The 27,729-nt window shown below is 37.9% G+C and overlaps 1 protein-coding gene across 6 annotated transcripts in view; it reads left to right on the forward strand.

The window, feature by feature from the left end:
* The window catches only part of FBXW7 (F-box and WD repeat domain containing 7), a 162,684-nt gene that overhangs the window by 111,832 nt on the left and 23,123 nt on the right, over positions 1-27,729 (forward strand). For 5 of the 6 annotated variants that reach the window (XM_089525678.1, XM_089525679.1, XM_089525677.1 and 2 more), the window contains exons 3-6: positions 6,568-6,650; positions 9,837-9,978; positions 18,172-18,306; positions 26,975-27,098. In XM_089525678.1, the coding sequence (XP_089381804.1) occupies positions 6,568-6,650; positions 9,837-9,978; positions 18,172-18,306; positions 26,975-27,098 (484 nt within the window). Of the gene's footprint in view, positions 1-3,554; positions 4,040-6,567; positions 6,651-9,836; positions 9,979-18,171; positions 18,307-26,974; positions 27,099-27,729 lie in introns of those variants that run through there. The other variant, XM_089525684.1, reaches the window with a different exon arrangement.

The raw sequence follows: 27,729 nt of genomic DNA on the forward strand, positions 1-27,729 counted from the left end.
TTAGCTAACCTATGAAACACTGATCTAGAGGACACCAAGGATGTGCTTTCACACTCTAGAAAGTTCTTGCAGTGATAGGCACAATGATAGAAATACTAACCAAGATAACAGGACTAAGATTTTTGCTAATTTGAGATCCAGGCTAGGTGAGAAGTTGGATTTTGCATCAGTAAAGTAAGACATGGGGATCTAAAGTATCCAGAACCATACACAGGGGCCGTTTCCACTTGTGATTTACAACGATTTAAAATACACCGTTTTAAATAAAACCGATTCAAAATAACCCTGGTCTTATCCCGCTTTTTTTTCTTCGTTCTCATTTACCAACTAATTCGCTTTAAGTGATCCGCTTGCGTTCCTATTCAAATAAAACAGTGTATATATAAACCGGTTTTAGCCTTATTTCGTTCCCACTCACCATTTTGGGGCTGTCAATCAAAGCAACGTCATCAAAACGTCACTTTTAAATTTCGCGGTTTTTTTATAAAAGAGCCAATGAGGAGGCACTTAAAGTGTGGCGGGAAAGGGAAGGAGGATTAGATGTGAGGAAAGGGAGAATAGCCTTCCTTCTCAAACAAAGAGCAGGCTTGCATTTTTTTTCCCTTCTGTCTCCTGGGGGGAGGACAGGACAGAAGGTTTCGGGTTACTCCTCTGCTCTGTGAGGCTGTGTGTGTTTAGGAGGGAAAGGAGGGGTAGCTTTGCCCACAGCTGGGAGCCTGCGCTTGCAGGGTGAATTCTGAAGACAGATTTTTTTCCTTCCTTTTCCTCCCTCTCTGGTCTCTCCCTTCGAAGGAAGGGGAGTCCTGCAATTATCCGTGGGGAAGGATGGTTGAGGGGAGAGAGAAACTGCCTCCCCAAAGCACTTCTGCTTGGCTGCTGCCTTTGAAAAAAGACCCCAGAGAGGCTGGCGGAGGCTGCTTGCTTAGGGAAAGCTCCTTCCAGAGGAACTATGATGGGTTTTGCAGGACGGATCCCCGCTTCATGGCTCTATAGACAGCCCAGGGAGGGAGCACTCTTCCCCTCCATTACAAATGGTGTTCATTGATACACACACACACACACAGGGTTTCCTTATCTCCCCCGAGATTGCTGTGCAGCAACCCTCTCCTTGAGTGGCACGGATGCTGAAGAGATTAAGCGCCTGTAAACCATTAAAATAAAATAAAAATAAAAAAAATCCTTATCTCTTATTGAAAGACCGCAGCAGAAAAAAGGGGTGAGGGAAGCAAAGATGGCGATGGCCACGACGGATGGGGACAGAAAGGGCAACTCCCCCAAGCCGGCCCATCGCGCTCCGCTCCTCCCATCCAGCTAACCCGATTTCAGAGGCTGATCGTTCCCATTTAAATAACTAGATTCCTATCCCGAATCAAGGGAAAAATAGAAGGTTCAACCCTTCTATTTTTTTAACGCGGGTTATACGCCTTTAACGCGGTTTATAAAAAGAACCAAGATATGAATCAATTTCAAATGGGGACGCATGCGGGGTGATCTAGAACCGTTCTAGGTTTAAATCGGGTTCAAATGGGCACGCTACTTTCTGAATTCACTTCGTAACCCGCGTTATACCCCAGTGGAAACGGCCCCACAGATGTGGCAAGCTCCCAGTTGCAGACCTTCTTCCCTCAACAGATAGAGGGCATGAGCCCATTATACAGCAGGCAGGGCTAGCAAGTACAGTTCCACTTTCTAAATATTCTACTCTTCTTAAAGGTGCATGTAATCTTTGCCTTATGGCTGCCTGTATGATTGCACAGCCAAATTCATTATTAACTATAAGACTCTTACATATAACTACTGTCCATTGGTAAGCACACTCCCTCAGAGTGTGGTGGAGTCTTCTTTGGAAGTTTTTAAACAGAGGCTGGATGGCCATCTGTCAGGGGTGCTTTGATTCTGTGTTCCTGCATGGCAGGAGGTTGGACTGGATGACCCTTGTGGTCTCTTCCAACTCTATGATTCTATGAAGGAAGTTTGAAATCTGGCACCACCCACCAGCAAACATTGGTCCAGTATACTATAACAGTGTCCATTTGCAGCTGAATGGTTTGGTACAATTATGTTGCTCACCCCAACCATACTGCTTTTATAAATGTTTAGGAAATTTGATTGTGGCAGGACTTCCAGATGCATGTACATGAATATTTAAGCACTTGTAAGAAATCTCTGTGAATGGTGTCACTATAAGTCAGTAGGTGACTTGAAGGCACATGCATACACATGGTCACCAGATGCACAGTTTATGTGATTTTGACATTTTCTTCTGTTATGCTCATTTTGGGGCAGCTTTGTCTTTGAGCTCAACAACCAAAACTAAGGCAAGATTTTTACTCCATACTATCATTTATTAAAAGTATACACTTATATAAATTACATTTTGGCCTTCAACTGAAAGTCAGTATCTTAGGGAGAATCTTGCAATTTACATAGATCTGCACCATTCATATATAGCACTGTGCACATTTTTTGAACCACCCAGAACCCATTTTGAGAAGAAAGATGACTGAAGGAGACTTCATTTAAGTTGCCATTAAGTAGTAGGGTGATAGAAGCAATATTTTAAAAATTAATTTGCTCTTTTTGGTTAGTGTTTCATCTTATAATATAAATGTGGGAGGAGGAACACTGTTAATAGCAAGAATGCAATTTGGGAAAAATATGACCAAACTTCCACAGAAATGCCATATTGCACCCTATCATTGGAAGCAGAAGTATTATATTTAAGATATCTAATTGACTCCTCACAGTTTGGTAAATTTCTTGCTTGATTGAATGAATGTTGACTCATTTTCAAGGATGTACTGTTAAGAGTCCATTCAAGAAGGCCAGTGAGGAGAAAATCACCTAATGGTGGAAGAAATGTGGTCATCTGAACCTACCCTAAGAAAAATTAAGATCTAACATGATAGTAGTACTCAAACATTTATAGATAGTAGTATTTTAATAGTACAGATACAGATTTAAAATAAACCTTTTAGTCTCTGATTTGTATGTTAACTGTGTAGACATCAGCAAACAGCTTAGGTAAATTGTTCAATTTGGGATAGACTAGATGGCCCCATGAGTTCCCATTCTAGGTCTATTACCCTGAAACTGCAACTTCAATAATTGCAAGGGGGAGATTAATGCCTGAATCCTAATGCTGCACATTCCATCATGATTTGGTTAAACGTTGCAATGTAATTTATTACCATTTCCCCCCCAAAGGCTGTTTTGCCAAAGAGATTTTTATCTCGGATTTATTTTAAAATTAGCTGCATTTTTATGTAGCGGTTCCTGCTTCTGTCTGGATGCATAGGCATAAAGGTCCAGCCAGCTTGCTGGAGGGCCACAGTATAGCTGTAATTAGTGAAAATGATCTTGTTTTCTTCAGCCAGTAATTTTGAATTATCTAGTACTCTCCTGTCTGTTTAAAATGGGAGGAGGGATAAATTACTCAGGCTTGAAAGGATGGTTAGATATTCGATGTTTTCCCAAACCCAGTGGCCAATGTGGGGATGGCGTAGGGCTGGTTTAATTTCCTGCCGAAGTCCTTCCCATGCTGTGTGCTCACAGGCTCCTTGGAGCTGAGCACCATATAATTGATGTGCAGCCTGCATTGCTGAAGCTTGGACTGCACCATTCTCAGCATGAGGGAAGATGTAATCTGATCTCTGTGCTGCTAAGGGAGGAATCCGTTGAGTCGAGGCTTTGACAGGGCAAAGTCTCCTCCAATAATCTTCCCCTTTCTCCCATTATTCCCTCAAGTTCTTCTCAGACAAGCTATACGTATATGTGCATGCGTGCCAGGAGAAGCTGTTTGATACTGAGCTTCGTTCTCATTCGCAGTGGAGTTTGGTTGCTGGTTCTGCTGCCTAATCTTCCTTTTCTGACGTGCCCGAGCATGTCCACATTAGAGTCTGTGACATATTTACCTGAAAAGGGTTTATATTGTCAGAGACTGCCAAGCAGCCGGACACACGGGGGCACAGAATCTGTGAAGGGGAAAAATACCGAAAACATGGGGTTCTACGGCACTTTAAAAATGATTTTTTACAAAGTAAGTAACCTGAATGATGTTTTCTTTGCTGTGTAAGTGCAAGTATGTGGATGTGTTGTATGGGGAAGGAAAAATCTGTATCATCAGAGATGGCTGCAGCATCCCTCCGTGTTCTCCCCCCCCCACCCCATTTTGGTTGGATGTCTGAATGCTTACAATTTTATATGGTGAATAAAAGGCAAACAATGAAAAGACTCAATGAGATGCAAAATCCTTTTCTTTTAGGAATCTGTATGGAGAAGCTAAAGAAACAGCAGGCTATTTACCTTTGGCTGGACTGGCTGTTCAAATTCAACTCAGCACTTTAGGCTTATTTTTTAATCAGAGCTGCTTTCTGTATATTTCTAATGTCTCCTAGGATATTTTATTTTCATGCTGCTAGCCCAGATAGCCCTGGATGCAAGTATTTATGTTTCCATGTAATGCTTATCTCAAAAAGGCATTTTAAAGATGCTATGAAATCTTTCAGTGTTACAGTGTATTCACAATAGTAATGCAGAATATAGGCTGCAGGATCTGTTATTTGGGGGAGAAAAACAAACACTTTCTTCCAGGATTCAAGCATTTCTAGGTATTTGTATATGCATTGTTGAATTTTTTTTAAAAAAGCAGGAACCCTATACTAGATCATTCTGATGGGAATAGATGCCTTAATATGGTAAAGGACTAATTTTAATGGGGCATTGCTACAGTGTGTTTAGCTTCTATATATTCACAACCAAGGCTCTGAAAGAATGGAAAAAGTTTCCTACAAATATTGAGAAAACAGGAGTTTGGTTAAATCCTTAGGGAAGTATACAGACAGTCTGTTGTTTAAAATGTATCCTGGGGAGTTTGAGAAAATAGTTATACTTACCTCAGGAGTTAGTGTTCCAGTTGTGATTCCTAATATTTGTCTATTGAGGAAAATATACAATTTCATAGCTCGAAACAGAAAAATTACTGTTAGTACATCATGGTATCCCCCTGAGGGAAACCAGTTTAATTTTTAATAGAGGTTAAAAGCCTCAAGTACATGAATCCTACCTCTAAAGATGTAAGTTGATTATAGCAATATGGTGTACAACAGTAAATTAATATGTTTTTCCTAGCATTCCTTCTCTACATGGATAAAAATATGGTCTCCATTATTCCCAGCCTTGTTTTAAAGAGAGAGGTAACCAGTGGAGAAGGTTGTTTCTTGCTTTGGGCTTTTGCATTCTGTGTAGTAACATACTGTGTGTTGTCCCGTGTGAGGCACACAAATAAAGCAAGAGGAGCATCTTCATTATTGTGAAAATGAAATGAAAAAACCCAAAATTTAAACAGACTATTCTTTAAAATAAAGCATAATGCATGAACATCAACATATGAATAATCATATAATTAAATGCTTATTTTCCTAGTGTATGTGCACTTCAGAATTTGGGGGAAACTCTTGTACATCCTTGGAGTTACAGATTGTCACAGTATTTAGTATATATCATACATACAGATAGTTTATGTATGTATATAGTAAATATCCAGTATGAAAGAAGAGGAAAAAAGCAAACTCCTGGTTTTGAGATGCTGCATATCTTTGTTACTAGTTGCCAACAGCTAGAATACAACAAATAATCATAAACAGTAATTTTATTAAGAAAAATCAGTTAACAACAACAACAACATCAAGTACAATACCACTATCATCCATAAGCTAGGTATTTAAATCTGGACTAAAATGTATTGTATTTCATATTGTTTCACTAGCATAGCTATTGAATTACTAACACCATGTCTTATCAAACCCAAAAGTTTGCATTTCCTGTACTATGTGCTTTGAAATTCAGTCTAACCTTTTTTCAGTTTGTAATCTAATTATTTGTAATTAAATTTACTTTGTATATAAGCACTGCTATCTCTTACCACATTTGTTTGATTCTGCGCCCTTTCCTTGGTATCATTTTCTCTCAGCAAATTTTTCACACTCCCATTATAAAAATGTTTTTCCCCAAGTGCTCAGAGGTTGACTCTACTCCCCTATCCCCAGCTATGAAATTCTTGTTGTCCTTAAGCCATCTTATTTTATTCTGATTTTTTTAAATTAAGGGAACTGACCAGAGAAAAGTATGTGTGTGTGCTTTATTCTTCATGAAATATTTTTGCTCTGCGGTTTTAAGTGATTAGGTGTCCCACTCTGATATTTTTAATAGTCATACCTAACATTCCAGAGAACATGCAGTTTAGCTAAATCTGTCTAACAAAATCACTGAACAGCTAATGGAAGTGAATAAATGTGCGGAAACAAATCATAATGCAGCAGGGAATGTTCTAGCTGCCAAATGAATGTGGTGCAAAGTCTTGCACAAAAGGTTGCAGGTCACTGGAATAATTTCTGGTTTGTTAATTTAAAAAGCAAAGTAAATTGTCACTTTAGGTTATTTGTAGTGTTGTTAAAAAGATATTGAGGTACAAGTGTAATATCATTACCTTATTTAGTATTGGCATAACTTAAGATGGCATGCTAACTTTTTTTTTAAATTTCTTTGGTTCCTTGTTCCATTTTACAGATGAAGAGAAAGTTGGACCATGGCTCTGAGGTCCGTTCTTTCTCGCTGGGAAAGAAACCCTGCAAAGTCTCAGAATATACAAGGTAATGTAATGTCACAGCAGATGCATCATCAGTACATCCTCTGCTTCCTGTACAAACACCTTTTGCATATTTATGCCTATGAAATTTCAGTTTAAAAATTATTGAAGAGGTACAGAAGCCTTTTACTTCTGAAGGGGAAAAGTATAATGAACCCAGCCCACCACTTTCAGAGGGCTTTCATAATAATACCAGCATGAAGGAAAACTTGCAGAATAGGACATTAATCAGTTTGCTGTAGCAATTGGAATATAGGAACAACAACATTCTTGCTTGTGACAGCATGGTACTTCCTGACTCATACTGAATAATAACTTCTCCACATCAAGAACTTCAGTTATAATTTAAAGATATATGTATTGATCATGAGACAGGCTTGTCTATTTTGCAACCCTTTAATTTCTTTTGATTGAGAATTTCAGTATCAAAATTGCATGCAATTTAACTTCACTACTTGGTAGTTGCCATAACAACTGAATACAGTTCTACGTTTCCTCATACAAAAATATTTATCGTTGTAAAACTTTCTTGCTGTAACAGATTGTTTTCCACAAATCTTTTATCTACTATTTGGTCTATATTTCCTTTCAAATATCTTATTAGGAATTTGTATGTAGTAATTTAAACAAATTATACTTAGACAGATTCAGCACTATATAAGTGTAAAAAAGGGAGAGGGGAGCAATATAGATACTGTATTTGCTTTATTGTAGAAATTAGCAAACAACTGCACTTAGATTAAGAAATCTGTCTCTAATTTGTGTTTCTGTGTTTTTAAGAAAAGGTCTCTGTGTTTTTCCCCCTGTAAAACACTATGTTTTTGAAGATAATGGCAATTTAATGTTCCATGTACATGTATACACTATTTCTTGGATTTGAATTTTCAGCAAAGAGGTTTATTTGGCATAAATATCTTATGGCAATGAACTCTGAAATGTCTTCTCTTTTTTTAAAAAATGGCAAGGAATTGGAATTATTTCTAAAGATAAATTATGTTATGACAGTTATAAAGAAATCCTTTTTTTCTGTTTAAAGCTCTGTCAATTAAAAGATTGAACTTGGCCTCTTATGTCTTATTCATGTTCTTAGATTTTATTAGTTTTCATGAACCTGATTTTGGCTAAAACGAATAAAACAATGCTTTTGAACATTAAAATGCTGCCCTGTTGATCCATCTAGATCAGTTTTGTTTACTAGGCTTACTTTTTTAGCAGCACTGCTTCCTGAAATTATTCTAACTGGAGATGCTCTGGATTGAACCTGGGAGCTTAAAATTACTGTTACTGTTCAATCTTTACAGCTTTGGTATGCACACACTAAACTTTGACCAGCTTGGAGTACACTGCAGTAATTTGAAATATTATTTAGCATATTAGTAGAACTGTGGAACAGATAAAGGAAAAGGTATCAGTAATTGATATATAATCATATTAAAGCAAATTTTACTTACAAATTAGAGATTTATAGTAATCCTAGGTGTCCAGTGAAGTATATAATAAAAACAAATGTGTCTAAGCTAGCTTGCTTTATTCTGCTCCACAGTGTTCAGATATCTCCTAGATTTGTTTATTGCCAGACCATCTTGTATAAACACTCAGTAAATGAAAGACTCCAAATTGATAACCAAAATTGCAACTGGTTGCACATTTTGTTAACTTAAGCTCTCTTGGTAATGTACAATGACAGGTACAAAAATTAAAAGACAAGGTCAAACAATATTGCTCTGTCTTTATGCAGCAGTCAATCTACAATACAGGTTGCAGTTATTATTTTAAATCTTAAATGTCTTCCCATTCACTAGTTGAAATGCTTCTAATGTTGGAAGTAACATTCATTTTTGTTTGTAGACATTAATATTTGAAAGTAATTCAATATATTTTAAAATACATGTATAGAGAAATACTGAATCCTGCCTGAAATCACATAGACCAAAAGGCTGAGATTTGGAAAGAAAAGGGTCATTTGCACATAAATAATTCAGAAATGGAAGCTACAGTAAAACACTGAGTTATCACCTACTACCTCCAATTTTAGATTCCACACTTCCTCAAGGACACTAGGACCTGAATCCTATTGTTAGTCTTAACAAGATCAGAGCCACTGAATCACTAGGGTTTGCCTATAATGTACAGGCAGTTCACCATTCAGCATCTGAATCAGTGTGTATATTCTAGTTGAGACTAACCTATAGAATTCCAGGCCATAAGGTGTAAAGCCATCCCATTTCTCATGCCTGTAAGTGATCCATTATTCTTTTCCAGTTGACACTCAACATTCCTTAACTCTGCTGAGCGTGTTCATTCCTCACTGTACAGTCCCCCCTTACATTTTTAAAATAAAGTGTTCCTATAATTCTGCAAGCCTCAGGAGTACTCTGAGATGCTGATAGCACCAGCTTATTTCTTAGTAATCATGTTTTGACACAGTTTTTGTTGACACCATCTGAGAGATCCAGACCAAGATCCAGTGGTGTATTTCTGTGTGCAGTGACAGAATAATTATGATTCCTTGAGTATTCAAGAAGGCACAGGCTGCAGGGGGAATTGGCAATTCTGCTTGGAGCAGTAGGATACAGTGGAATCATCACTGTGGTCTGGATGTTATTTTATTTTATTTTAAAAAAACCTTTCTAACTATATCTTTGTAATTGTAGATGTGCCTTTCTTGAACACAGCACCATATGCCTCATAATACAATGGGCCTGCCACAACAGTGGACTAGCAACCTGTGGATTGGAGCATCTCTGACTTGCCACACCCCATATTATTCAGTGGCAGCGCATGCTTGTGAATGTCACTGCCCATTGAATAATAAGGGTATTGAGCATGTGTGGCTTTCTCCATATGTGGGGGGAGGGTCCAAAACAAAAGCCCACAATAAATTACTTCTGTGCACTGGAATGGTGGAAGGTACTTGAATATCAAATAAATACATTTGAAAAGCTAACAAAACTAATCTTGATTTTTAGTTGTTGTTGTTGTTTGTTATCATTTTATTATAACTTCTACTGAAATACCAAAAGATAAACATAAAATAGTAGGAAAATGATACATGATAAAAAGCATGAGACTTAGTAAGAAACTGCAAATTAATATGCAATTTACTTGAATAATGGGTAATTAGTATCATGTTGTATTTACCAGAGTTAAATATTTCTTAGAACTGTATCGGCCCTTTTTTCTACTCTAGCACTACTGGGCTTGTGCCTTGTTCAGCAACACCAACAACGTTTGGAGATCTGAGAGCAGCCAATGGTCAAGGACAGCAACGGCGCCGAATTACATCTATCCAGCCACCAACAGGTCTTCAAGAATGGCTGAAAATGTTTCAGGTGATCAGCATTTTCATTTTGAATAGCCAGTCATCTGGAAAAGTTTCTAATTACTTGTCATGAATCGTGAGAGATATCATTAGAATACATGTAGCTAGTAACAGTGCCACTCCACTTTTACTTCTTTTGCTATAAGCAGTACTATTTTATGCAACATATTTTGTATATCTACATTCTGGAGATGGAAATGAAAAAATTTTACATGGTTTTTATGAAGGCAAGCTTGGAATAGATTTATTAAGATAATTCAGTGTTTCAAAAGCAAAATACTGATTTACAGTGCTTAATTATTAATAAAAATGGAATATTATTGTGGGTTTTTTCATTTTTCTTTAAAAGATATTAAAAATAAAAAGATAAATCATCAACGATTCCTTCGGTATACATAAATTTTAAATCTAACACTGGTTGAAACTGTAAAATGGAAATATCTACTAGTAGAGATTCATGGCATCTAACTATCGTAACTTAATCCATTTTCAGTAGCTTTCTGATACTGAATCACAGTTATAAACAAACCTAATATATCTCTGCAGAACTAAATTAAAAACCCAGGAATAGTTTGTGTTTATAGAGACTTATAAACTGAAAACTACTTCTAAAACATTATAAAAAATGAGAAATGAGGAAGCATTAGAAATTACTGTCATTATGAAAGCAATCGGATTCTCAAATGTAATGCAAATGCTACATTTCCACCAGTTGACTGTTTACCAATCTTTTGGATTGAACGTATTCTTTAATGTATCGCTGTTGCCATTTTTGGGTAAGGTGATCGAGAGGGCGGTTGCGATCCAGCTCCAATCGATCCTGGATGAAACGGATTATCTAGACCCATTTCAAACCGGCTTTGGGGCAGGCTACGGGGTTGAGACTGCCATGGTCGCCTTGGTCGATGACCTCCGTCTGGGCATTGACAGGGGAAGCGTGTCCCTGTTGGTGCTCTTAGACATCTCAGCGGCTTTCGATACCATAGACCATGGTATCCTTCTGGAGCGCCTGGCAGAGGTGGGAGTCGGGGGCACTGCGCTCCAGTGGTTCCGGTCCTACCTCTCTGGGAGGTTCCAGATGGTGCAGCTGGGAGACGTGTGCTCCGACAAGAGACCCCTAATATCTGGGGTCCCTCAAGGAGCCATTCTGTCTCCCATGCTCTTTAACATTTACATGAAACCGCTGGGAGAGATCATCCGGAGACATGGGGCGCGGGGTTATCAGTACGCTGATGACACCCAAATAATTTTCTCTATGTCTCCGACTGATGCAGTGACCGGGGATGGCATCTCTCCTCTCGTGGCCTGTCTGGAGTCGGTAATGGGCTGGATGAGGGAAAACAGACTCAGCTTGAATCCAGAGAAAACGCAAGTACTTGTGATAGGCTCCCCTGGCCCAGGGATGGCGGTGGTTCCACCTGTCCTGAACGGGATCACGCTTCCCATGAAGGACTCTGTACACAGTCTGGGGGTGCTCCTTGACTCGCCGCTCCACCTTACATCTCAGGTGGATGCGACGGTCAGGAGCACCTGTTATCAGCTTCGGCTGATACGCCAGCTGCGTCCCTACCTGAGCCGGGGGGACCTAGAAACAGTGGTACACGCTCTGGTAACCTCTCGGTTGGATTTCTGCAATGCGCTCTACATGGGGCAACCCTTGTACCATACCCGGAAGCTGCAATTAGTGCAAAATATGGCAGCAAGACTGGTCACTAATATACCTAGGACCAGTCATATAACACCGGTCTTAAAAGACCTACATTGGCTGCCTATTCGCTACCGGGCGCAATACAAGGTTTTGGTTATAACCTATAAAGCCCTAAATGGCTTGGGCCCAGAGTACTTAAAGGACCGCCTCTCTCCGTACAATCCCCCCTGCACACTCAGATCCACCGGGCAGCATCTGCTAAGAGTTCCGGAGGCTAGATTGGTTAATACCAATAGAAGGGCCTTTTCCACCTCGGCCCCTATCCTCTGGAACTCGCTGCCCATTGAGCTCCGTTCAGCAACCTCCCTGGCCCAATTTAAGAAGGGGCTGAAAACGTTCTTCTTCAAGCAGGCTTACCCCTGATTTTTTGCCCTGAGAGCCTCCCCCCCCCCCCCCCGGTTAGTAATTTGTGACTTGGCACAAGTTCTTTTATTGTGTTATTGTTGTTTTTAACTGTATTGTTCTTAATCTGTATCGTTGTATATTATTATTATTGCTGTGAACCGCCCTGATGTTTCGAAGGGCGGTATACAAATAAAGTTTTTATTTATTTATTTAATAGAACCGATCATCCTTTTAAATAAATAGTGTTCATAAATAGTGTTAAAATGAATCAAGTCAATGTAATCACCAAAAAAGGAAACATTAACATCCCTCTTTTTTGTTGTTTTTAATCAGTTATTTGTTGATTTGTGCCTTCAAGTCATTTTGGATTTATGGTGACCCTAAGGCATACTTATCATCGGGTTTTCTTGGCAAGTTTCTTTGCCATCGTCTGAGGTTGAGTGTGTGTGACATGCCCAAATTCATTTAGTGGGTTTTATGATCAAGCTCTGATCTCCAGAGTCACAATCTTAATGCTCAGACTAGTACACCATGCTAGTTCTCTCTAATCATACATGTACATAATAAAATAAAACCTTTTCTTCAGTTTAAGTACTAACCTGATAGGATGAGAAAAAGTAAGCACTGAAAACTGGGGATTGTCTCCAGTGCTATGTGATAACTGATAAAATTCAAATATCTGCCTCTGGGGGGAGGCATTCCCACCCCTTTCATCTACTGAACTGCCTGCAGTTTGTAAGAAGTCTGGGGGAGAACTTTGAGTCAATCTGAGTTGTCATATGGAGCTGCACTGTAGTAGAAGTTCATCCTGAATTATGTAAAAACAATTTGTATAAGTAATTTCCCATTCCCATAGACTACCTGATTTTGGATAATTTCCACTTCCATTACAACTTGCCATGTCACATCTTTAGCCTTTCCTTGGGGTTCCTTGACCCTCAGGAGAGACTGTATAGGCGTAAGAGGCTGCAATGGAATGTAAGAATGGGAAAGTCCCATTGTATAAGAAGACAGTTGTGTATACACTGTTGAACACAACCTCTAGATACAGATTTATAAACATGAATTATAAATCAGAACATAGAATCATAGAGTTGGAAGAGACTACAAGGGCCACGCCCTAACATGCACAAGGCTAGTTTTACCAGTTAGTACTGGGCTAGGGAACTGCAAATCCCATACGGATTTGCAGTTCCGTAGCCCCGTACTGACTGGTAAAACTAGCCTTGTGCATGTTAGGGCATGGCTCACAGGCCAGAACAAGCCTCTTTTTGTGTTTAAGATAGCATATACTCTATGCTTTGTAATTTCTTTTAATCTCTTTTCAGCATTCTATTGCTACACATTGTTTTAATAAATTTGCTGTGTTTCCTGTTTTTATTCCCCCCTAAACTTTTTGTCCACTCACTTGCTTGTTTCAGTTTAGGGCATCACCTCCCAGTTTTTCCAGAGACTAGAAGAGCCATCCAGTCCAATCCCCCTGCCATGCAGGAACTCTCAATCAAAGCATATCCGACAGATGGCCATCCAGCCTCTGTTTAAAGGCCTCCAAGGAAGGAGACTCCACTCCACTCCACTGTTCCACTGTCGAACAGCCCTTACTGTCAGGAAGTTCCTCCTAATGTTGAGGTGGAATGTCTTTTCCTGCAGTTTGCATCCATTGTTCACGGCCTTGTTCTCTGGAGCAGTGGAAAACAAGCTTGCTCCCTCCTCAATATGACATCCCTTCAGATATTTAAATAGGGCTATCATATCACCTCTTAACCTTTTCTTCTCCAGGCTAAACATTCCCAGCTCCCTAAGTCATTCCTCATAGGGCATGGTTTCCAGACCCTTCACCATTTTATTCGCCCTCCTTTGTATACGCTCCAGTTTCTCCACATCCTTTTTGAATTGTGGTGGACACAGTATTCCAGGTGGGGCCTGACCAAAGCAGAATAGAGTGGCACTATTACTTCCCTTGATCTAGACACTATACTTTTATTGGCATTTTTAGCTGCCGCATCGCACTGTTGACTCATGTTCAACTTGCGGTCTACTTAGACTCCTAGATCTCTTTCTCATGTGTGCCGTACAGATATTTAGTTCCATGATCTAAATTCAAAGTGCCATAAACAGATGGAGAAAGTGCTCGAGAGCTTATAGAATGTTGCTAATGCAGGAGTTGGGCAAAGTGCAACCCTGGCCCACATAGCCAATGATGAAAAATCCTAAGAGTTGTAATCCAACGACATCTGGAGGGTGCCATTTTGCTCACCCCTGCACCAATGGAAGACTTTTCACAATGCTGTCTCTCAGGGATTGTATTTCCAATACAGCAGTGAATAAGGAAAAGAAAAATACAGACTGTAGTGTATAAATGCTGTTGAGACATGAGCAGGGGATTGTACAAAGTGTTACACAAAGGCCTGTACAGGTAGAGGAAACATTTTTTAATTTGGTTGCTTTTCATGAAGCACTCCACAGATAATGGTCCTTCAATGAGCAGAAGATGCTTTTAGCTAGCTTCTGGTTTGCAGTTTAAAAAAGACTTATTCTGGACTAAAACAGTCCAGAAAGGGGGGAAATATGGTAGAATTGCCCCCTTCTTCCTACAGGGCATGGAGGACATTTTGTGTAAAACAAAAATTGGGAGCATGATGGCTGGGCAGCCAAGGTCCCTTGGGGCAGCCACTGTGGCTTCTCAACCTCTGGAAGTTGCTTATCCTTGAATTACTCTTACACACATTCAAGAAGAAATATGATTGAGAAATCTCCTCTATCACATTGAATCTGAATGTGCACTATAGTGATCCATTGACAGATGTTTGTATTGTTGAACAGTGGATTTGAAAAGAGACTAATGAGACAAGGTACTATAAAATGTTTTTATCCAAATACTTAAAAGGGTAACAAAACAATATATGTAACAGCATCACACAAAACCCATATATACAAAAGATACTAAATAAAGCATAATAGTAATGGCAGACATAATAACAATAGCAAATAATATAAACTACATAATGTAACCAAATAACACAAGTAGAATATAACAGAAAAGAAGGCTGAGAATAGAGTGAGCAAAAAGGGAGAGGGAGAGCTCACTACAAGGCTAGCCTTATTAAGTGTCAAAACTTGATTAGAGTTATGCACACACAGGTGAAAGTCATCTGTACTCAGGAACTCTGCATTAACCCTATAGTGGTTACCAACCCAATAATGACTCAAGTGTAGAGCTTGTTACTATTCCAACATGTATTATGCAAAATCATTGCATAACATTAGATAGCTTGAGTTGCACTACCTTAGAATAGGTACCACAAAGTCTACAGAGAAATAAAAGTAGTGGGAAGAACCTTGATACTTCACAGAGCTTTTAAAAAAGAAATAACACTTAATGTGGAAACAGCTACTAAAATAATTGTCTTTCACATGCTCATAGCATCAAAGAAAGCAAATAGCAGTAGTTGTGTGTGTTGTATATTAAAGACTCTGGTAATGTACGTTTATGAACAAATGTAATTGGGAAAGGATTTACTGATGTTTACTTTGATATTTCTGTCTGCCCCAAATTTGGGATACAATTTTTTAAACATTAATTCTGTATTGAATTACTCTTCTGGCACTGCTTGTTACATAGATCAATCATATATCTTACTGCTTTCCAGTGATATAGAGGACTGACCATGCAATTTTCTTCATGTAGATACACAAATGTACTGTAAAAACAGTTAATACATTGGTGTTCACTATTAAGGACATTAATAAGCAAAGGAGATAGATTGTTGGTGGACATCTTCTGATTAAATACACATGCCAAACAGTTTGCACCAGCTGCACTTATGTCATATACAACTTTTTTTTTTAAAAAAAGCAATATACTTATTCATAACTGGATCTGATGCAGGCTCAGCCATTTTGAGGATATGATGTCACCCAGAGGAGCACATAGCTACAAAACCATTGCAAACAATGAAGCTATTTTTCCCCTGTGCTGTAGCGATTATACTAAGAAACAAGTATCTTTGGTAGCAAACACCCTGCTTCTTTAGCTTCTTGTTGATGATCAATTCATTTTTTTAAAATGAAAAATAAAGGAAGCAAAGTCCCAAGAGTAAAGCTTTCAAGTTAATAGTTTAATATTGTCTTATTAATTCTCCTTCATTAAGTTGGCAGGTTGAAGCAGTAGATATTTCTACCTTAAAATCTGATCACAAACTGATAATATAATGTTTTTTTTCAATAGTATATGTCATCTATTTTTAGTTTAGTATTGTAGTTTACAGCTCTGGGTTATTGAGATATCTTAAAATGTTGTCTTTATTTCAAACAGTTCTAGACGGCTTTGCAATGTATGCTTTTTTGGACATACAAAAATCAATACAATAATTATCAATATCAACATTTAAAATAGCAAAACAATAGAAGCATAATGTAGCACTGTAAGTCAGTCATCCTGTCATAAGTTCTAGAACCATTGCATACAACCATTTAAAGCATGTTGCAACAGACTCACAATTTTACCATCTTTTTCTAAGGACAAATTAAATAAAAATGTCTTCAGGGCCTATCTTCAAGAAAGCAAATAGGGACTTAAATGTTCCATGATGAAGCTACATTTGTATGACTCTTAAGTGATCTGTTCCAAACTGTTTAAGGTTTTAAAGGTTAATATCAACACTTTGTTCTCAGAAATAATAACTATTGCATATGTAGCTGATTCAAAAGTGTTATAATATGGTCTGAATGAGTAGAAAACACCAGCATTCAAACCACTAAACTAGCTGAGCTTCCAGATCTTCTTTAGCTTTTGTAGTGGACATTATAGTGCAGTTATTAACCATGCGCACCCCATACATGGGCTTGCCGTACATGGACTTGAGCTCACGTGGATGGCAAGCCTGGGGGGGACAAAATGGTGTGCGCGCCTGGGAGTGAGCTGCCATTGAAATCAACAGGACTTGAGGTCCAATGGATCCCCGGCATATATAAATGGCCCACTATATATTGATGTTCATTTGCAATTTACATGAATGCTTATCATCTGGGATTTAAAGAACACATTATTTTCTCTCAGAACGTGTCCATGCAAGGAAGGCATCTTCTTTAGCAAGTGCACAAGAAACTAGGATTTGTTGTTCGTTTATTTAACATTTGATTTCCTTGTCCTCACAAAATGACAGGCCAGGAATCTGGGCATGGTAGAGACAGAGATGGAAAGGGAAAAACAGAACCTTGAAGCTTCACATGGGCTCCTTTCTGCATCAGTGTGTAGTACTAAACCATGCTTTAGCCTTACTTGGTGAACTCTCCCAGTATAACCACAGCATTACGTTCCCCATAATGTTGTAACATAATATCTTTATGCAAAATATGCATGCCATTACTAATTTATTTCCATACATTAAGGACATATCCATACATCCAAAATTGTAACTGCATGTTTGGAAAATGACTATTTAGTTAGAAAGTATTAAAAGGCTTTCTTTCCATTTTCCAACTTCTCTTGCAGTTACTGTAAATGGGTTTCTCTCTTTATATTGTTTCCCACAATTGTTTTTCTTTGTAAATGGCATTTTGTAGCAAATAAAAACTCTTAGAGCCCAGATGAATTTGAGAAGAGACAGACTTGTCAGATGTGCTATATATTCAGTTATTAATTTTTCTGCAAATGATTTTGCTAATCTGCTGTGTTCGCAGATGAGTGCCTTATTAAAACCATCAAATTTTATAGTGCCCATTAGTAAGAATATGAAATAAGAAAATTACCAGTCAAAATTCCCTCTTTCCTTCCTAGTGTAAAATGATGTTTACAAAATATTGGTTCTGAGCCAGGAATGAAGAAGATTATACTGTGGCAGATGCACATAAGGCTATAAAAATCTTTTTTTACAATAAACAAGGCTAAATGAACCTTAAATGAAGTTATTGTTACAAACTTTATTTAGTTTTTTTCCTACTTGCTTAACTTTTTTATTTAAAGTTCATGATTTTTCTAAGGAATATTTGAATTTTCCATCCCAATTATATGGTATTAACAATTATTTCCCCTGCTCTTTCATCACAGTGTGTTCTATAGCAATTATGAAATATTACAAAAGTTTTAAAGTAATTTGTTAATTTAAAACAGTCATGTGGAAACTAAGCATACCTTTTTTTCTGCCACAGAGCTGGAGTGGACCAGAGAAGTTACTTGCCCTAGATGAATTGATTGATAGTTGTGAACCAACACAGGTGAAACATATGATGCAAGTGATAGAGCCCCAATTTCAACGAGACTTCATTTCCTTGCTCCCCAAAGAGGTGAGGATTATCAGTTAATACTGGGCTCTGGGCCCTGTTTGAATATATGTTATGCATCATCTGCCACTTTTAAACATTTCTTTGCTAATTATAGTATTCAGTATTGTCAGTGTAACACTGTTAATTGATGTCAAAAGAGGGCAGCAAGTTGACAAACTGCCATGACTTAATAATGTAATTCCTAGATTAATGTATGCTTATGAGACCAGTAGCTTTGTTTCAATGACTAGGATATCTCTCATGCTTTCATTCATTTCTTACACACTTACATTTTTTCTTAAGAGCTTTTAGGAGGTGGTCTATTGCTCCTTGATGATTTTAGTCTTCAATATATTCTGCATCTTTGGCATACAGCTTTTCAACTTGTATCTATTATATTTAATGGCACAACAAACAGCTAAATGGCTTGTCCACACAAATTATTTTTAATTATATAGTTTCTGTAGGATTGTTGTCTAAGATTAATTTATATTTAGTTCCACTAAGGCTAATTGGATTGTTTGTAGAAAGTTTGACTTCAGGATTGTGACTGTATCTTCAGCTAGTAACTTCTTTGTCTAAAGATGGGAGCTGGAAAGTGGCAGTTAACCTCTCTTCCCTTACTCAGTCTGGAATTTAAAGACTAGCAGTAGTTTAATTTACAAAAGACACAGACATTATTGTATTAGTTGGTCCCATGATTTGGAAAACATCATCTATAAAATAATAGCTTTAATATTAAAATAACCAAATTTCCCATTCCTTTTTAAAAATCTATGTGGAAAAAACCATACATAATAAAGAAGAGGAGATCATCCAAGAAAACAAAATATTGCTCCTAATTTTGATCCTTACTTAGGCAATTAAATATACACATTAACAGGTCAGTTTAATTCAGAATCTTGTTCCAAGTGCTCTCCACTGAAAGAATGTAACAGCCTAGTGAATGTTTCAGTGAAACTGGGAATCCTTTCTTTTAACCGAATTCAAAGATATAACCATGTTAGTCTGTAGAATCGGTATGGAGAAAGAGCTTGTAGCCTCTTTATGACTAAGTAAAGAAAGAAGTTGGCAGTATGAGCTTTCGTAGACTTAAATCTACTTCCTCAGATGCTTAAAAAAACAGCTATCAAAGGTAAAATTAGGACAAACAGTTGTTACTTGTATGGATAAGAATAGGATCTTTTCCACTTAATGTCTGTCAGTCACTACATGTCATATTATCACAAGTGGGGTTTTAATTTTAGCTCTATCTGTAATATTACGTTATGACCTTTGATCATCTCTCTTCCTATACTTTGATGTCCGTTAACATGACCATCTAGTAAAGGGATAGGAATTTTTAAGCCCTCCAGGTTTTGTGGAACTGCAACATCTAGCTAAAGCACAGGGAGCTGTAGTCCAGCATCAAAAAGGCTACATAACCTCCACTGTAATCTAGTTGTCTGAACTTTCATATGATGTTGTTACTTTACAACACTTGTCTAAAAACAAATCTGTGATATTTATTTTATTGGATCAGTTACTTAGAAGTAAATGGCATTTGCTTTAATTAAAATCTTTTTTTCATACAGGATTTACCATTCTGTCTAATAAAACTTAAACAATTCATTATATTCATTTCTACACTATTAATATTGTCATAGGCAACACTGAATTCACTACTGAAATAATCAGTAGATAGAATGGTCTATGAAAGAAAGCTTTTTTCCTGAGCTTTCTTTAGCAGTAGGTAAGTAATGCTGAAAAAGAATTACTAATTGTAAAATTAGATTTCATTTTTTAAACTCTAAAACTTCTAAACAGTAACTAATATAAACAGTGATATCTGTTGTTGTTCTAAGTTGATTGTCCTATGAACACCAACTCTTTAAGAAACTGATTGGATCTCTGTTGTCATAGAAAATAGAAGCAGTTTACATTTTCCACATGTCAGTATGCTAGATTGATAAATGAAATGTTTTCATGTACAATTGTATTGCTGTTTGTCAATAAACCTGCAAGGAAATAGAAAACATGCAGCACTTCAAGCAGCTACCACAATCCTTTAGCTTCAGCTCTTATTTGATTAAGAGATAAGATTGAGAGAAGTGTTTTAAAGTACTATTTTACATCATGCAGAGAACGTATTTAATTTGCAATACAAAATCTCTTCTTCCAACCTCCATATCTTTTGGCAAGTCTTCATGGGGACTATTTTAAAGAAGAGTATATTACTAATAATCTAGGCATTTAAAAAAATACTTGCGTTAGCAAGTATTGACCAACTCTATCCTTTACTCCTTCTGGGTTGATGCCTCTGTTTGGTTGTTTGGTTGCCTGGCTCCCAACCTTTACTAGCAAGACTGGTGCTATCAGCTGTATCATATATCTAAACTGTTTTGTGGGTTCAAGGTTGACTGAAGCATGTTATGTGTGTGGGTGGGGAGGCACATACAGTCACTGTAACTGGAGCACAAGGTAGAGGATGTTATGGTACTGTGGGAGATGATGACATCAAAGGGAAAGCCAGCTTAGACTTACATGTATTTTTTCCTTCCAGACTTTCCACTCCCAGTGACTCTGTTGGCTTGTTTGCAGTACCCACTATTTCACAGTAATGCTAATTAATGAGTGCCTGGTTAACCAATAGGAAGTGATCTTTCCTCACTGACTTAACTATGAAGTGTCATATCACTCTGGCTTATATTACCAAGATTTATATGAGTAAAAGTGGAGGAGTGCAGGGTTTGGAGAGTAGCCCCAGGGTTGCATGCACCATGTTGTGGGGTGCAAGGTCAGGCTTGACTAGAAAGATGGAAGGGAACATTGGTCTGTAGAAACTCTAGTTTTGAATGTTGTTGGGAATATGGTACAGAGTTGTGATTCTAATGAATGGGTTGCCGCAGCATAATTTTAATCTTTTTTGCTAGAGCTGTAGAGGTTGTCTCAAGGAACTGGTGGCTCTGGAAGAGTTCACTATACATGCTTGTCTTATGTGGGTCAGGATTTCATGACCACCATGTAAACCATTGTCTTCTCTTGATTACGTTTTCACCCAACAGTATAGGGCAAAAATCTGTTTTTCACTTACAGACTGGCTAAAATCCTTGCAAACATAGTAGATCACAAGTAATGGCTCTCAGAAATGGATGAATCTGGATTATTATTTTTAAGCATCTGCCAGATTTTTTTTCAGGTTTAGCTGAAAGCCCAAATCTCTGCTTTGAACAAAAGGATGGCCAATGCTGCTGAAACAATTTGATGCTAAATTCCATTTGTAAAACCAGTGTGACACTTTAATGCTCTGAGACTAGTTTACTGGACAATCTAGAAATAAAATTGCCCATGTCTTTTCTGACTTGTGTGCCATTGAAGTTGGAGATTGAGTTGAGTTGTTGCATTCTTATGAATGTTCATATGAATTCATATTAGCTTGTACAACTTAGAGATGTCAGGCAGTCTATTTGGTATTGATGTTTGGACTTTGGGAATGGTCAGTGCCTTCTTGAGGAGTGGTATGAACCCCATACTTAGAAAGAGAGAGTGAAAATCTTGAATACTATTCTTTCATTCTGTTAAAGACTTGGAACACAAAGATCTTGAATACTAGTTTTGAGTACTGGAAAATGTTGCACCCATATTTTCCACTGTTGCACAGTACACTTCTAATAAGAGTTTAATAGCTCTCCTTTGTTGCATGCTTCTGGGAGGGCCTTAAAGACACATTTATTTGCCACAGCTCTCTTATGATTTTTATTGGAATGTTGGTTGCTTTAGCTGAATTTGTTTTGCTGGTTTCTGGACTGGAAATTTAAACAGTTTGTTTAAACTGATTCATATTAAATTTTTATTACATTTACGTTTGTTGTTTGTATTTTCTGGAAGCTGCCTTGGCAGAGTTACCCTTATAAAATTTTCTAATAAATAAATGAATGAACATAGCTGTGAGCTATATGGTGGAATTATTTTTTGTTTTATCCTGTTTGTTCAGAATTTTCTTATTCCTATGTTGGAAATGGTTGCAGGGATTTAAAAAAAGTTTCCCACTATTTAATGTTTCCAAAAGAGAGTAACTCAAGAATACTATAACATGTGCAACATTTAGTCCTGTTTACTTACCAATGTTGCATAACATCATTAAAGATTTAGTGCATTGCTTTAAAATTTTCTGCCATTCAGTTAAAAAGAGTTCTGATTCTAGCTGTCAATTCATTGCTGCTATTATTAACTTCTGTCAAGTCAACTTTGACTAATGGTGACCCTATAAATGAGAGGTCTCCAAGCCATCCTATCATCAACAGCTCTGCTCAAGTCTGTGGTTTCCTTGATTCAATTCATTGTTAGTTCCTAGTTTTGAAGCCTAAACCTTTAAATATTCTCTTGACAATTAATTAGACTTGTTATGTGCTGTTATTGATAGCTAGTTGTATTCATTTAGCTTTGCATGTTAATAATTTACTTTTTAGATTGTAAGCCTGAGGGCAGGGAACCGTCCAATTATAAAGATTGTATGTACAGCGCTGTGTAAATTTACAGCGCTTTATAAATAAAGGTTAATAATAATAATAATAATAATAATAATAATAATAATTAGATTTAACCTGTTATGAGATACATGGAGATCAGTTTTTGTAACTTAGAAATGGGCTAAAAACAAAACCAGTTTATCATGTATCAGCAGTGTTGGAATGTTACCAAATTTTGTTTTAAGTGTGAAGATTAAAAAAAACTCTTAGAGAAAGAGTAACAATTTTAAAGTGTTGAACAGTTGGCAAATAAATGAGTAATCTTAACTGCTGTTCTATTGGTCCAAAGCTACTTTTGTATTGTGCATAGGACTCTTTAATAGTGTCAAGAATCTGCTATCATATTAGGCAAACTGACTGAAACAGATTAACCAAAAGAGGATAACAGCCAGTTAACTTCCACTGTTTCCTATAATTAGCTCTTAAAAGTAATTTTAATGAACATGTATCCATGCAAATATTGACATGAAACATGGAAGCATACAGGTTTCTAATAAAACTGTATTGAATACTTCTGTTAAATTAAAATCCTTGCCTGAAGTCATGTGTGGACAAAGTCAGGGATTGGAAGAGGCATACTGCACCCTGAAAGCCCTCCATTTTTAGTTGTCACTCACCTCCAAAATGTTGGATGTCCATTTAAAAAAAATGGTCAGAGTCTTTAACTCTGTGTTTTGTCTGCCAGAGTCTCTGGATTGGCATCTGGGCATTTCCTTGACTTGGGGCAACCTCCAACTATTCCATGTCCAGACAATCTTTATTTCTAAACAAGAAGTGAATATGTGATTGTTTGTTTTTGTTTTTTTGAGGGGGGGAGAGCTGTATCCAGGCCTTAAACATGTGAGACTCCTCCCAACACAGCACAGTGGCCATGTTGTAAGATGTAGCAAGGGGAATCTAAAGTAATGTCTGCAGTTAGTTTGATTTGCCTGGTTGGTTACATCATTAGACTACTTTTAATACACAACAGGTAAATTCTTGAATCTCACCCAGTTCTTGCTAGTGGCTCAAATCATTCACTCTATAATACTGCATTGTTATATAACAGGGTTTCCCTTGCTCTCATATAGCTTTGTATACCCTTTAGTTCAGAGAAGAAATCTGCAGGCTTGTTCCTCTCAACCCAAGAAAAGCTCTAGAGGCTATGCGCTGTTTAAGGCTTGGCATGGCTATTGATGTCTGAGCAAACATTTGTTTGTGCAGAAGTGCCAAACATAAAATGCTAATGAGGTTCTGTGCACAAGGGACTCTTAAACAAGGAACAGACTTCCTCATCACATGTTATATGACTGGAAAGAAGTGGAGAAGAATCATTTAGGGTTCTTTCTTGGCACAACTGGATAATATTCATTATATCCCCACCATAATCCTAAAGACCTTTGGTTCCTCTTAGCTTTCGGGTATGCCAGTACTTTGAAGGCCCCCTGTCACCCCCTCACCACCCTCCTGCACCCTGTTTTTCCTTACACACCCCAGATCTTTTCATTGCCCTTAGGGGGGCCATACCACCCAGAATGACTTAGATAGAAGGGGGAAAGAACCTCTGCTTAAGAACTATATCTCCATTTTCTGTTTGTTGTTATTGTTGTTATTTGTTTTAGTCAACTTTAATTCAGTGACAACCCTATGAATGAGAGATACCCAAGAGCCCTGGTCTTCAACAGTATCACTCAAGTATTGCAAATCCAAGGCCATGGTTTTCTTGATTGACTCTATCCACCTGTAATGTGGTCTTCCTCTTTTCCTTCTCCTTTTTACCCTTACATCATTGCCTTTTCTAATATGTCTTCTCATGATGTGTCCAATGTATGACAGTCTCAGTTTAGTCATCCTGGCTTCTTGGGAAATTTTGGGCTTGATTTGCTTTTGGATCCATTTACTTGTCTTTTTGATAGTTAATGGCATCTGCATAACTCTCCTCCATTACTACATTTGAAATTAGTTTATTCTCTTACTATCAGCTCTCTTTACTGTCCAGCTTTGACAACTATATAGAGAAATTGGAAATTTTGTGGCATGGTTGATTTTTGACCTTAGTTTTTAATTGTTACACTTGAGTATCCTAACTAGTTCCTTCATAGTAGCCCTTCTGAGATTTAGGGGCAAAACAGACCAGCACAATGCGCTGGCTTTGAGGGCAATGGGGATGTGTGGCCTTTAGATGACGCACGCCCTGACGTTGCCCCCAAGCCAGTGTGACGGGACGTGACCCACCCACCCAGATGGTGGGCAGTCTTGTGGCACTCCGCTGGCATGGTGTATATACACTGCAGGAACCAGCCATTTCCCTTTATCAATTTTATTTTTCTTTCAAACTTTAATTTTCTCTGACTTGAATCTGAAAAAGTCCTTTCTTACTGACTGACACAGTTCTAAACAGTTAATGTTAGTTTTGAGGGTGATAGTGCAAAACTTAGACAAATAGAGAGAAATGTTATACGTTCTATGAATAACTCTTACTTGGTGGTTTTCCTTTGCTGTAAACAACCCATGTGGTGCTTTTCCAAATTCAATTACTGTGCAAGAGATGTATTGGATGAGAAATTGTTTAACCTTTTCTCACTGGACCTCTTCCCAAATTCGTCCCCTGTACAGTACCTGCCAGCTTTGTGCATCCTTGTGCCCATTAGAAGTGTTGGGGATGCGATTCACATAGTCCCAACCCACAGAGCTGGTGTGGGAATGGTAGAAGTAGTAGCCCAACAGGCAGCTGGTTGCAAAGGCAGCTGTATATGTCATGTCACCATCAAAGGGTATTATGAGCATGGTTTAGTGTAGAAGAAGTTGGAGAGTGGGAGAAGGGATTAAACATTTCCTTCTCAACTGCTACTCTGTAATCAGATTTGACTTCCTCCTTTCTTTCAACCTGAAAAGTCCTCATACATCTACATTTGCTATAGCACTGCCATCTTAATTTTTTGAGGCCAAGTCATTATTATTATTTATTTGTATAACACTATAATTTTACACCTCAGACTTGCCATCTAAGGATGGGAAGACAATAGCAACTATATGCTAAGGTCCTGTTATAAGGATTACAAGATGTTCTCTTATGCTGCCTCTGCATTGAAACCACTGATAAAAGATACTATGAAATTAGCACTCTTAATCCAGAAATCCAAAATCTGAAAAACCTCCAAAAACAAAACTTTTTAAGGCTAGCCTCTCACTTCCGCTTTTGAGGTGGTCTTTCTCCACATTTGCATCTCACACACAAAACAAGTAGTGAATGAACAAGATGTGAGGCTGAAGAAAGATGAATAAGCAGGAGCACCAGAGCCACTGCCTCGAAGGTGGAAGTGGCAGCTGGTGGTAAAATATGTGAAGCTGGAGAAAGACTGAGGATCAGTGAACTGGCAGGAATCCAGGCATAGTGCTCACCATGAATCCACGTTCCCCACCATTTCACAGATCTTGATATCTCTGTCCAGCCTCACAAATAGAGTACAGGTATGTACTATGTTACTTGTGTGTTCCAAAATCCCAACATCAAAATGCTTCTGGTTCTAAGCATTTTGGATAAGGGATACTCAACCTTTATACTGTTCACACACAAGAAAAACCAAAAGAATCTCAACAAAATGAAATCATCTACCAACCTCTTTTAGTGAAGTGTGTGGGCATGCACTGTCAGCCAAAACTGGCTTAGGCAGAAGTCATGAACTGGCCTCTGGTGGCAGTACATTAAATACAGAAAAGCTGAAAATATATAAATTCAATGTAGCAATTCCTATGTATTTTTTTCCTTGACATATAAATGGGTGAATTGTTGAGCAACATATGGATACAAAGATGAGCAATATTAGCTGAAATATTTGTGTAGGCAGTAGAAAATGGAACATGGCTGGAGGGTGTGAATTTTGGGGGATTATTACCATCCTTACATGAGAAGTCTGAGTTTTGAGTATGATTTGGCTTGCCATCCTCAGAAAACAATCCTATCCAAATCTATTGTTTAAATTCAGATTGTCAGTACTTTCTATTGTGTGGTATTTGTGGGATATCTGATAAGTAATGGCAACTCATTGACCTCTCTCATTTTAACAGTCTGTTAAATTCTCATGCATTGTGATTATGTTAATTCCAGTATCCTGGTTATGTGAACGTGCAAGACCCTGACTTTTCTGACTGAGCTCAGAAAATTTAATTTTCCACTTTTTATTTTATTTTACGATTTTTAGTTGGCTCTCTATGTGCTTTCATTCCTGGACCCCAAGGACCTGCTGCAGGCAGCACAAACTTGTCGATACTGGAGAATTCTGGCAGAAGACAATCTGCTGTGGAGAGAGAAGTGCAGGGAAGAGGGTAAGGCTCAGTGAAGTGTGAATTTAATCATAAACATAGAGCCCCACACAAGTTATGGAAGAAGAATTAAACCAAATACAAATTTTCTGTGTCTAATGTATGGCCTATATGGGATTACTGTCTTCACCAGCAGCATAAATCCTTATATACTTTAACTTGATAGTTTTTTTAAACCACTGATTCCAAATTCTTGTATTTAGAACTGGCCTGGAAGCTACATAGCTCATGGTACAGATTAGATGGAACAAGTCTGCCCCGACTACTTGAGGCCCCATTGCTCTGCACTGTGCTGCACTGCACTGCACCAACACACCATTCTGTCAGCTAGAGCTGCAAGCCCTTGCTATACAGCAAAGAGCATTGCACAGATTGGCAGGGAACTCCCTCTCCTTTTTTAGACTCTTACTATACTATACCACTGCTAGTGCTCTGTGACGTAGCACTTCTAACATCTGCCTGCAGGAAGATTTTAAACAGCTAGACCCTGCCACAACAACCCTGCTGGCACTTCAGAAAAACACTGGCAAATATATGCCTGATTCAAGAATGCCGAGGCACATACCTCATGAGATGTTACCATAGTCTTGTAAAACATAGCAAAGTCTTGTGAGATTTTGGTGACTTCTTATAT

Source organism: Sceloporus occidentalis, unplaced genomic scaffold, assembly GCF_023333645.1.
Source record: "Sceloporus occidentalis isolate IW3139 unplaced genomic scaffold, rSceOcc1.0.p SCAF_5, whole genome shotgun sequence".
In the NCBI taxonomy this organism is placed as follows: domain Eukaryota; kingdom Metazoa; phylum Chordata; class Lepidosauria; order Squamata; family Phrynosomatidae; genus Sceloporus; species Sceloporus occidentalis.